Raw genomic sequence first — 12753 nt, 5'->3', positions numbered from 1 at the left:
TTTTAACTTTATATGTTTCTTAACTTCCCTCGTCAGCCACGGCCACCCATGCCTCCTCCTAGGATCTTTCTTCCTTTTTGGAATGAACTGATCCTGCATCTTCTGCATTATACACAGAAATATCCGCCCTGTTCCTCCACTGTCATCCCCGCTAAGGTATTGCACCATTGAACTTTGGCCAGCTCCTCCCTCATAGCTCCATAGTTCCCTTTATACAACAGAAATATTGTCACTTCCGATTGTACCCTCTCCCTCTCAAATTGCAGATTGAAGCTTGTTGTATTATGGTCACTATGTCCCCATGGCTCTTTCACTTCGAGGTCCCTGATCAATTCTGGTTCGTTGCACAATACCAGATCCAGAAATGCCTTCTCCCTGGTAGGCTCCAGCACCAGCTGCTCTAAGAATCCATCTCGGAGGCACTCCACAAAGTCTCTTTCTTGAGGTCCAATACCATCCTGTATTCTCCCAGTCTACCTGCATGTTGAAATCCCCCATAACAACTGTAGTAACATCTTTGCGACAGGCCAATTTCAGCTCCTGATTCAACTTACATCTGACATCCAGACTACTGTTTGGGGGCCTGTAGATAACTCCCAAGTGTTAACCGCTGAGCCACAGTGCTGCCCAATGTTTTGTTCATTTTTAATTGTTGGCAAAATGATGTTTAAACTGCCTTAGTTTTAAATTTGATCAGCTGTATGACTACTTGCGTTTTTGCATTGATCATAAATTATCACATATTTTCTTTCTCATGAAGAAGCTGGTGTATTATGTAACTTGCTTGATTTCTTTTCATTGCAGCTTGCTGGATATGAGGCTGAACTCCCCATCATAGAGAAATCCAACCCCATAACAGAAAATATAGACAGACCAGATTCTGTTCAAATTGTTCCGCTTTTAAAGGAATAAGATGGAGAAATATTTCAGAAGGAAGACAATATAGCCACCAACAATAAGGTACTCTGGTGCATAATGTATAGCTGAACTAGTGTTCATTAAGAAGACAATTGAAGACTACTAAGATCAGGAGGAAACATAAGGTTGCAGTGAATGGAAGGTCCAAAGGAGCATGAACGTTTTCTCTGTGCTTCCACAGCATCCTAACAGTTAAAGCCAGACCTTCCCTGGTGGGAGGACACGGTAGTTCAGTGGTTAGCTACCTCACAGTACCAGGGACCCAGGTTCAATTCCAGCCTCAGGTGACTGTCTGTGTGGAGTTTGCACATTCTCTCAGTGTCTGTGTGGGTTTCTTTTGGGTGCTCCAGTTTCCTCCTACAGTCCAACAATGCATAGGTAGGTGAATCGGCCATGCTAAATTGCCCATAGTGTTCAGGAATGTGTAGGTTAAGTGCATTCGTCAAGGGAAATGTAAAGTAATAGGGTAGGGGAATGGGTCTGGGTGGGCTACTCTTTAGAGGGTTGGTGTGGACTTGTTGGGCCAAATGCCCAGTTTCCACACTGTAAGATTTCTATGATTCCTCTACACCTCAAATTATCACCTTACATCTGTTTAATTGCGCTGCCCATTCTTTTTGCTGAAAACTTGTGAAATCATCTGCACACTTTTCTTCCACCCCACCTCTATCTCCCTGCTAGAAAAGTGCATATCAGCAGTCAATCAGAGGTGACAAATCAATGATTTGAATGAGAATGTTCAAGGCATGATTAGTAGGTTTGCAGATGACACTAAAATAGACAGTATTCCAGCAGTGAAGAAGGTTATCAGAAATTGCAGCAGGACCTTAATAATCTGGGGGAAGTGACTGAGGAATGGCAAATAGAGTTTAATATAGATTAATGTGAGGACTTGCTTTTTGGAAACTCAAATCAAGATAGGGGTTTCATGTTGAATAATAGGGCCTTAAGGCGTGTAGTGGAAGAGGGGGACCTTGGAGTTCAGGTGCACAGTACTCTGAAAGTGGAGCTACAGGTAGCAAGAACAGTGAAGAATGCTTTTGGCACACTGGCCTTCATCAGTCGTGACACTAACTATCAAAGTTGAGAAGTTATGTTGCAGTTGTATAAGACATTTGTAAGGCCACAGTTGGAGTATTGCTCAGTTTTGGTCACCTTGCTATAGGAAGGATATTATTAAACTGGAAAGAGTGCAGAATAAATTTACAAGGATATTGCCAGGATTCAATGTTCTGAGTTATAGGGAGAGGTTGGTCAAGCTAGATCTTTTTCTATAGACCATAAGCAACTGAGGGATGTTATGGACGAGACCAGATAACTCAAAACTTTCTTAAGCAGACAACCCTGACCATAAATTTGCAATTTATTTCAGTAAGTGGACAGTGATCTTACCCAGAGTATGTTAGCTAGGTTGACTAGCAGGTTTTAAAACAGACAAAATTTATTCATAAAATTACACATGAAACACAAAGAACAGAATAAAGAACCCCTACAGAACTCAATCTATCCAAACTAGACTTAATTATGCTCTTCTCAATATACACAACAGTCCCAGTTGGCAACCCCTCCCCCCTCCTAAAAACACAGTAAAAATGGAACAAATGCTAACAAGTTGAAGTTAGAAGTGCAGAAGAAGAGAGAGAGTTTAGCAGCCTATTTCCGCACAGCTGAACTCCTAACTAGACTGAACTGCTCAGCTAGAGAGCAGACCACTCCCCTTTCATTATAGAGGTCACTTCTAAAACATAACCACTTTGGCCTGAAGGTACATATGTTTACACATAAACAAAAGATCTCTCAACATCCTTTTTCAGCTCTGTACCAAACTAATCACCTCACCGGGAGGGTTTTATGATCCCTCTGGAAAAAACCGAGGAGACAATATCCTTGAGAAAAGGAACAGCTTTTAGAAAAAAGGACCAGTTTTGTGACACCTCTCCCCTTATAAAAATGAACCGTCAATATCAAAAGATGGCTTCATTTTTTAAACTCTTCAAAAACAATCTGGTTAGTAGTCTAAAACACACTTATACACTATACTAACTATACACATGCAAACATGCACAACGACATGCAAATCCAGGCCATGGCACACCTGCCACCGAAAGCCTCCGTATCTCGTTCGAGACTTGATAACACATCGGCAATCACGTTTTCATGACCTGTCACATGCACAATTGTCAAATTGAATGGCTGCAACAACAAGCTCCATCTAAACAGTCTGGCATTTTTGTCCTTACATTTCTCCACAAATGTCAATGGGTTATGATCAGTGTATATGATTGTCTTAGATGCATTGCTGGTAATATAAACACTGAAATGTTGTAATGCCAACATCAAGATCAAAGTCACTTTATCCACCATTAAATATTTCTGTTGATGAATGATCAACTTCCTGGAAAAAAGTACTCTTTGGGCCTTTCTATCCCCTCGTAATCCTCCTGCAGAAGTACCTCACCGACACCCACATCACTGGTGTTGATAGCCACCTTGAAAGGCTTCGTGTAATCCAGGATGGCTAATACTGGGTCAGTGGTTAACACAGCTTTTAGGCTGTTAAGTGCCTTTTGACAGTCCGCTGTCCACTGAAACGTTTTTCTCTTTTTTAACAATTTGGTGAGTAGAGCAACCAGGCTGCTAAAGTTCAGCACAAACATTCGGTAAAATCCTCTCAACCGCAGGAACTGTAGTACTGCTATTTTCATCGACAGTGTGGCAAATTCCCCAATTACTTTTGTTTTCACATCTTGTGGGGCCATTTGTCAACATCCAATAACATGGTCCAGGAAGGTGACTTGGGCTTTGGCAAATACACTTTTAGCTAGGTTTACCACCAAGCCTGCCTTCTGAAGTCAATCGAACAAGTCCAATAAATGCTGCAAATGTTCCTTCCATGACCAGGTCATCAACGTAAACAACACAATTGGGTAACCCCGCAATGACCTTATTAGTCAATCTCTGAAAAGTGGCTGGAGCGTTTTTCATACCAAATGGCATGACTTTGAACTGATATAGTCCATTTGGCATTACAAAAGCCGAAACTGCCTTTGCTGTCTCTGACAGAGGTACTTGCCAGTAGCCTCTGAGCAAGATCAACTTAGAAATATAAGTTGCTTGTCCCATTTTGTCGACACAGTCCTCCAAATTGGATATGCATCAGTCTTTGTAACTGCATTGACTTTGCGATAGTCCACACATAACCATTGGGTACCATCTGGCTTTGGTACCATGACAGTGGGTGAGCTCCAGTCACTGTAACTCACTTTGATTGTGCCATCTTGGAGCATGCGCTCTGTCTCCTTCTGAATCTGTGCCAATGTTAGAGGGTTATGCCTATAAGGATGTTGCTTAATCGGAACAGCATCTTGTAGCTCTACATCATTCACACTTAGGTTAGTACTTCCCAGTTTATTTCCACAGATCTCAAAATGTGATAGTAATAACGCTTTCAGGTCATTTCAATTTTCTTGTGGAATGTAATTCAATAGTTATCCCAATTTTTGGCAACTCCCTCATTGTCTCATTTGATTTGAGAAATGTCCAATTCAGAACCCTCTGAACTTGGTTTTTCCTTCTGTGCTGTAATCATTAGCACCTTTTCCTCTTGCATTTCTTCCCTCTCAAAATACCTTTTGAGGATATTCACATGACACACTCTATGAGATTTCTTCCTGTCTGGAGACTTTATCGAGTAGTTCATCTCACTCAATTTCCTCTCAATTTGATTCGGTCCACTAAACCTTGCTTTTAAAGGCTCACCTCTTAGTGGAAGTAACACCAATACCTTATCCCCAATTGCAAAATTGCGAATTTTTGATTTCTTATCAACTTCTTGTTTCATTGTATGCTGTGATACTTTTAAATGCTGTCTAGCCAACTCTCCAGCTCTATTTAATTGTTCTCTAAAATTTACACATAGTCCAAATAGGTGGTCTCTGAATTCTGACATTAATTCTCCTTAATCAATTTTAATGGTCCTCTTACTTCATACCCAAAAATTAATTAAGATGGACTGAATTTGGTCAATTCATTCGGTGCAACACTGATCGCAAAAAGTACAAACGGAACTCCCTTATCCCAATCATCTGGATAATCGTGACCATAAGCCCTCAACATGGTCTTTAGTGTTTGATGCCACCTCTCTAGCGCTCCCTGCGATTCAGGATGGCACATAGTAGATCCGAATTGCTTTATTCCCATGTTATCCATAGCTTCCTTGACTAATTTGGATGTGAAGTTTGATTCTTGATCTGACTGGCTCTCTATTGATAGTCCATATGTAGTAAAATATTTAAATAATTCTTCTACACACTTTTTGCTGTGATGTTGCATAATGAGATTGTCTCTGGAAATCTAGTTCACACATCCACTATTGTTAATAAATACTTATTCCGAATTTTTGTTGGAGGTAGAGGACCTATGCCAACAATCAAGACCGCAGTGAAAGGTTCCTCAAATGCTGGAATAGATATTAAAAGTGCATGTTTTACTACTGCCTATGTTTTCTGATTAGCTGACATATATGACACTTCTGGCAAAACTCAACTATATCCTTGTGTAGCCCAGGCCAGTAAAAATGTCTTTGTATTTTAGCCTGTGTTTTCCTCACCCCTCAATGACCTCCAAGTGGTAGCTCATGTGCCACTTGCAGCAACTCCTTTCTATACTCTACTGGCCAAAACATTTGATGAATCTCTGCCTATTTCTCATCTGCTTGCATGTGTGATGGTCTCCATTTCGTCATTAAGGTATTATTTTTTAAATAATAACTCACAAGGATGCATTCACTCTCCTTTTCTGTATATACCTTTTGATACAACTTTTTTAACTTCTCATCTTTCTGCTGTAAGTCAATAAGCATAGGAGAAAGTGAGGACTGCAGATGCTGGAGATTAGAGTCAAGACGGTGATGCTGGAAAAGCACAGCAGGAAAGGCAGCATCCAAGGATCAGGAAAATTGACATTTTGGGCAAAAGCTCTTTATCAGGCTTTCGTGATGAAGGGCTTTTGCCCAAAACATCAATTTTCCTGCTCCTCGGATGCTGCCTGATGTGCTGTGCTTTTCCAGCACCACACTCGTGACTCAATAAGCATAGCAGAGCTAAAGATACTTGCATGGTTACCTATTTGCTCCTGCTCTGTCCCACTTATCTGATCAAAAAAAGTGTCAGAAAACGCTATATCAGCTACCTTGTCGTGCCTTTTGAAATCTCCTGCTTCAACTTGTGCCTCCATGATTTTGTGATCACACAATCAGGGAAAATTCCTGAATAAACGTCCTACATTTCTTGTTATTTGCATCTCCACTGGCTTTTCACTAGAATAGACAGCATGCCTAAGGTGAATGAGTGATACATTTGCAAGGACAAATTGTATTCCTGGAGCTGAGAGTTTGTCCAGTACTCCTACCACAAATTTTCCACACTTTTCTGGACTCTTTAGCCTCACTTTACACATCTAAACACTTATTGTCTCACCATGAATTCCTGTTACCGGTACCTTTTCTGGCAATAGTCTCTCAGGAGTACATCAGAGTTACAGACTGACAGCTTATGTGCCCCATAATATTATAACCCCATATTATGTGCCCCATAATATCATAACCTCCTTACCTACCACCTGGCCTTTGGGAATAACCTTTACCTTGCATGTATTTTTTTTAGCAGATCGGGCACTTCCTCCTTAACCAACCTCTGATCATCTTGTACACACTGAGACAGTTGTCTAACTCCCTTGTGCTTTTTGTTACTAGTCCAACAAAACTCCTAGGCTTGTCTGATTTTCCTACATCTGGCTTTCTCCTAGCCCACCAACACTGTGATTTTGTGTGGCCCACTTTATTACAATGAAAACACTGGACCTTTTTAACTTCTTTGTCCTCCTCAAGGGTTTCTTTTTTACCCTGTGGTAAGTTATCCTTATGATCTTCACTGAGATCTACTTTTCCCTTTCCACATGCGGATTTCCCACGGCTTCACTTTCTATCCCTCATGAACTGAAATTGACTCTGGAAGCCAAACCGAGTTTTATGGACCAGCTCATGATCATCAGCCATTTTAGCTGCTAACCTTGCTGGTTTAACTCTCTGCTCTTCCATGTGAGTTTGCACCAATTCCTCATTAAACCTACATTCAGCCCTTATCGCCAGCCTTTTAAGCTGACTTTCCTTTTTAAGAGTCAATTTCTGAAGTTCAAATGCTCTCTCTTTTTCTCTCTGTTCGGCTCCTCTCTCTTTTTCTTTCTCTTCTGCTGCTCTCTCTTTTTCCCTCTCTTCTGCTGCTCTCTCCATTTCCCTCTCTTCTGTTTTTAATTGAACTCAAACTGTTTCATTTCTGCTGCCCCTTTCCTTATTTCTTGCCTCTAACTCAAGTTGCTTCATTTGCAATTGAATTCTTGCTATCTCTATAGATTCTGATGATTTCTCCAGCAAGTTTAAATGCTGAGCTACTGCTGTAATTATCTCTCCTTTCCTCACAGAAGCAAGCAGGTGCAATCCGAGCTGATCTGCTACTTCCTGCAGCTTGGTCTTATTCACCAGTTGCAAGACTTTCAAACTCACTGCGTCCACTTCCAGAATACTTTTGGTGACTGAAAGAGCCATTACTAGACTGTGTCTACCCAACCAAACCAACATCTGAAATAAAGACACTAGCACCTACCATTTGCTTTTTAAAATCCCACAAAGAGCTCCCAATCTGTTATGAACTAAGCCAGACCACTCAAAACATTCTTAAGCAGGCAGCCCAGACCATACCTTTGCCATTTATTTTGGTAAGTGGACAGTTAAAATTACTCAGAGTAAGTCAGCTAGGTTGACTACCAGGTTTTAAAACAGACAAAATTTATTCACAAAATTACATAATGAAACACAAAGAAGAGCATAAAGAACATAAAGAACCCCTACGGAACTCAATCTATCCAAACTAGACAAATATACACAACAGTCCCAATTAGCAAACCCTCTTCAAAAAACAGCAAAAATGGAACAAATGGTTACAGGTTGAAGTTAAAAGGGCAGAAGGAGACAGAGTTTAGTAGCCTATTTCCACACAGCTAAACTCCTAACTAGTTCTGGACTGAACTGCTCCAGCTAGAGAGCTGATTCATTATACAGGCCACTTCTAAAATATGACAACTTTGGCCTGTAGCCTCATCTGTTTACATATAAACAAAATGTCTTTCAACATCCTTCTTCATCTCTGCACCAAATTAGTCACCTCAGATCCAGGAAGGTTTGATGACCCCTCTGAGAAAAAACCAAGGACACAGCATCCTTGAGAAAAAGAACAGCTTTGAGAAAAAAGGGATCAGCTTTGTGATGGTGGGATCTTATAGAAGTATATAAGATCATGAGAGGCAATGAATAGGATGAAGACACTCAGTCTTTTTCCCAAGGTTAGGGAATAAAGGACTGGACGGCATCAGTTTAAGGTTAGAGGTGAAAGAATAAAAGGGAACCTGAGGGGCAGTCTTTTTTTTCACGGACGGTGGCACGCGTATGGAATAAGTGGTTGAGGCAGGTACATTAACAACATTTAAAAGATATTTGGTCAAATACATAGATAGGAAGGATTTAGAAGGCTCTTGGCCAAGTGCAGGGAAATGGTGTTAGCGTAGGTGTATACAATAAGGTGGGGTCCATTTGGGCCATAAGACATTTCTCCGTGCTGTAGGACTTTATGACTCTATGACTCTATAACTTGCCATTATGTTAAATAAGACTTAACAATGAAGTTGTTCAGGTCATTAATGAGCTTCATCAGGTGATTGGTAAGCCTGCTCTATCTACCATCCATCCAATGGCTGACCGTACATGAAAATCAGCTCCATTATATACCATAATGTGTTCTTAAAAGCACAATGGGTATCCCCACTTTAAATTGCAACAGTTCAAGAAGATAAAAGGCTCATGTGTTACAGTGATAGTATCTCTGAGTCAGGAGGCCTGAGTTCAGTTCAACCAGCTCCACAAGTGTATCATAACATTCTGAACAGATGAATTAAAAATTCCTTCAGGAAGGCAAAAGGCTCCTTGTGGTAGAGTGTCGTGTCTTGACATTTGAACTAGGAAACCCAGGTTTAAGTCCTACCTGCATATATGGTGTATAATAGCATCTCTGAACTGTTAAATTAGAAATTTTCTTGAAGAAAGCAAAGGGCTCTTGTGGTGGAGTGGTAATATTCTTACCTGTGGACCTGGAGGTCCAGATTCAAGTTCTACTTTCTCCAATGGTGTGTGATAACATCTCTGAACAGTTTGATAGAAAAGGCAAGAGCAGTTTGAGACAGACTACAAATACCAGTTGTGTTAACAATGCATGCATTTCAAGAACGAATAAAAAGTAAACAGTAAGGACATTTAGAAATAATTTTGTGTTGTGGTGTTTAATTTATTAATGCAGTCTGTTCTGATATAATGCAATAGTTTTGTTCTTGTGTGATCTCGCTTTATAAGAAAATTAAATAATAGCAGCGCCATTTAAACTAATGGGGCTGGGATCACATTGTCGCCAATATGGGTAAGGAAAGTTCACGTTCTACAAATAACAGTCTAAATTCTTCAATCACGTTAAAGTCAATTGACTGTACAGTCAACTGACTGTACGCACAAGTAGACTTCAATAATTGATTCTAATATATTTGCAACAAAAATCTGATTTGCAAATGAGTTCCTCCAAATATTTATGGACCCATACTGAAAATAAATTTGCTCCATAACAAAAATACAAATCCATTTGTTTTAATACACTCTCCGGTTTTCCTTCTATTAATCTTATCATGCTTAAAATCATCAATTTCTCTTTTATTTTATAGACAGAGCCTATACAGTAAATCAATTTTAGCAACAATGGTTGACACTGCCAAACATGTCAAAGAACTGTTGAAGGTATGTGCCCTTTCGCAGACAAGCTTCAATTTTGACAATTGCAGAATATATTCAGGATATTGGGAAAGAGCATCCTAAAGCTTTCTTTATTAATTGAACAATTTGAGGTCATTTTTCCCATTTAATGCACTGTTGAGCTTTAAACAAAGGGAGCGTATTGTTACAATTTGTTTTGGAGATCAGTTCACCCTATTTATGGTCTGCATGTATTTGTGTCCAATAACTTTTAAAAGGAACAATAATGTGGACTGCCTCCATACTCAAATCCCCAATTTATAAAGCATACACACGTTTTACCCTTTCAAATGTACATTATATATATATATATATAGAGCTAACTCTGTATCTCACTTACGTCTCTATGAGAAACAGCAAGTACAAATTAGCTGCTTCTTGACAGGAAAAGGAGCAAATTAAATGGAGAGCCAATTTAAATACCTTTGTATTTGAGAAGACAGAAATTAGTTGACATTTCCTGAATATCAATGCTGGATCCTTGCTGATTCTTGCTGCTTGGCACTGGTAGGTGTAGAAATGTAATAAGAAGTATGAATACTTCAGCAAAATGATAAATAAATGTGCAAACATAATTTGTTTTGGTTTTAAAAGGCAAGTTATGGTATAAGCAGTTCAGGTGGAATATTATTGAACATTTATGATTTGGCTGAGTTTTTGAAAAAATCATGAAACAACATACTATTATTTATATTTTTAAAATTTGCTTTAAAAAAAGTATTTGTTTAACAAAAATATAGTCTCAATATTTGGGGAAAATGATTGTTATTTACAAGGCTAATCCTCAGCGCAGAGTGGTGCTTGAAAAGCACAGCAGGTCAGGCAGCATCCAAAGAGTAGGAAAATCAATATTTTGAGCAAAAGCCCTTCATCAGGACTCTGATTTCCAGCATCTGCAGTCCTCGCTTTTGCCTAATCCTCAGTGCAGTTTGTGACAGCTATAATTATTACGTTATTATAATTTTCCTGTACAATTTTTGTGATTTCGACCTTTGCCAACAAATGTACGATAGTATAATTTTCTATTCAAATGTCATGGTAATATTTTCAGGATTCTGAAAATAACCTCATTCTGCTAAGTGGATGTGGGACTTCAGGAAGATTAGCATTTCCGCTTGCAGTATGTATGCTTCATCTTTTCTAACCACTGTAGTTAATTTTGTTTTTGGTCATTTGTACAAATTCAGATCCCCCTCCATTTGGTTAGCTATCAACTAATGCACTGCATGACATGATTTTAACTGATTAGTTTAATATTTGTGGAATTAAGGCAATGAATCTGCAGGAACATATAAATATGCGGTACATAAAAACTATTTATAGCATACTCATCTTTCATTTTTTGCTATAGTTTTGTTTTAATAATTTAACTGCTGCAATAAAAGTGCTTTTGTTCTATTATAACGTTAATGTGATTTCCTGACATTGACATTGGTCTGCCCTTGTTTTCCCAGTTAGCTTCATTTAAAAGTATGACTAGTTGGAATGCTAATTTCTCAGCTAGCAAGGCAAACATGACAAACATGATGTTCTCATATTGCTTTAGTAATATATAAATATTAACATAATATATGAATAATGTGGCAAATAACAGAAGCAGAAGAAGAATCCATCAGGTGTAGAAATTTTGAATTACGTCTCATGAGACCAATACAATATGGAACAACTGCTTGCTGCTTTCAGCTTCTGACTGAACTGACATTGTAAACTATGTCCTTGCCTTTATCATTGTAAACATATGACACTGATTAAAAATGGGTGGAGCTGCTTTGTAACTAAATTAGGTAGAAGAAAACTGTGGGAAGCAGCCTTTATTTTTGCTGAGATACTTTGCTCAGATTTAATTCTTTAATACAAATAAAGTTGTAACTATGGAAATGTGGAACTATTATGAACCGACTTCACTTTCTAGGTTGATGTCTTTTGTCAGTATCTGGCTATAGCCTTCATATATTTTTCCCTGCTGGTTCATTTTGTCATCACATTTTCTTTTCAGTTCTATGTATAATTGATGAGACTATTGTAATGACATTTGATCCAATGCAGTCCTTTCAGTTAAACATAGAACCAAATCTGACTTTGCTTTGGATTAAGTGTCAATTTCATCAAGTTTCATGGAGAGCTTCTCTCCATGAGACCTAGCACGTTTTCTCACTTTATTATCCCAAAATTACCTCATTAACCACCTAGCCATTTCTTTGGCACCCCTTATGTCTGATGCTCGCCTGCTCCTATCACTTGATGTACCCAGAAGAATGCCTGCCCAATGACTGATGAAGGAGCGACGCTCCAAAAATTAGTGTGCTTCCAAGTAAACCTGTTGGACTATAACCTGGTGTTGTGTGATTTTTAACTTTGTACACCCCAGTCCAACACCAGCATCTCCAAATCATGCCCAAGCATGTAAGTTTTCCTTGCAGCAATACATTAATGTGAGTTCTGGCATACACTGATGTACAGCCTTGAAATACAGAAGCGTCCTATAAGTAAACTGGAGGCATGCTTTCAAGATCCTGAGAGGGTGGCAAGCATTACATTCAACTGTCCCTGAATGGGTGAGTGCAACAGGTGCCCAGGAACATGCCCTTAAATGTTGGTGTCAGGTGTCCAAGGTGGAGGTTCAGACGAGCAAGTGATGGGCTGCTGTCAGCAGGTAGTCATCTTGATCTCTATGTTGGAAATTCTCAATGTCTAGTTTCCTCATGGTGAGTGGTAGGATAGGAGGTTGCATATTAATGAAGCAAGATGTGCAGTTAATGAAGCTGAGAACAAGCAATAATCCCCATCAATAAGCACCTCACTTCTGCATAGTGAGAATTTCATCTAGGCATCCAGAACTTCGTTTAAAAATGCAACTAATTGTTTTCAATGTCAAGAAGGCTTTGTTGGATAACTTAAATAATTATTGCAGATTTCCCACCATAGCTCATGTA

The 12753-nt window shown here is 39.1% G+C and overlaps 1 protein-coding gene across 1 annotated transcript in view; it reads left to right on the top strand.

The window, feature by feature from the left end:
• gckr (glucokinase (hexokinase 4) regulator) overlaps positions 1 to 12753 on the top strand; it is a 65220-nt gene that overhangs the window by 4482 nt on the left and 47985 nt on the right. The window contains 3 exon segments of the mRNA XM_043687503.1: positions 805 to 960; positions 9737 to 9805; positions 10872 to 10940. Of these exon segments, the coding sequence (XP_043543438.1) occupies positions 805 to 960; positions 9737 to 9805; positions 10872 to 10940 (294 nt within the window).

The sequence above is a fragment of the Chiloscyllium plagiosum genome, chromosome 3, assembly GCF_004010195.1.
Source record: "Chiloscyllium plagiosum isolate BGI_BamShark_2017 chromosome 3, ASM401019v2, whole genome shotgun sequence".
Taxonomy (NCBI): Eukaryota; Metazoa; Chordata; class Chondrichthyes; order Orectolobiformes; family Hemiscylliidae; genus Chiloscyllium; species Chiloscyllium plagiosum.
Note: the sequence above shows the minus strand (reverse complement) of the source record. Positions and strands in the feature narration are given on the sequence as shown.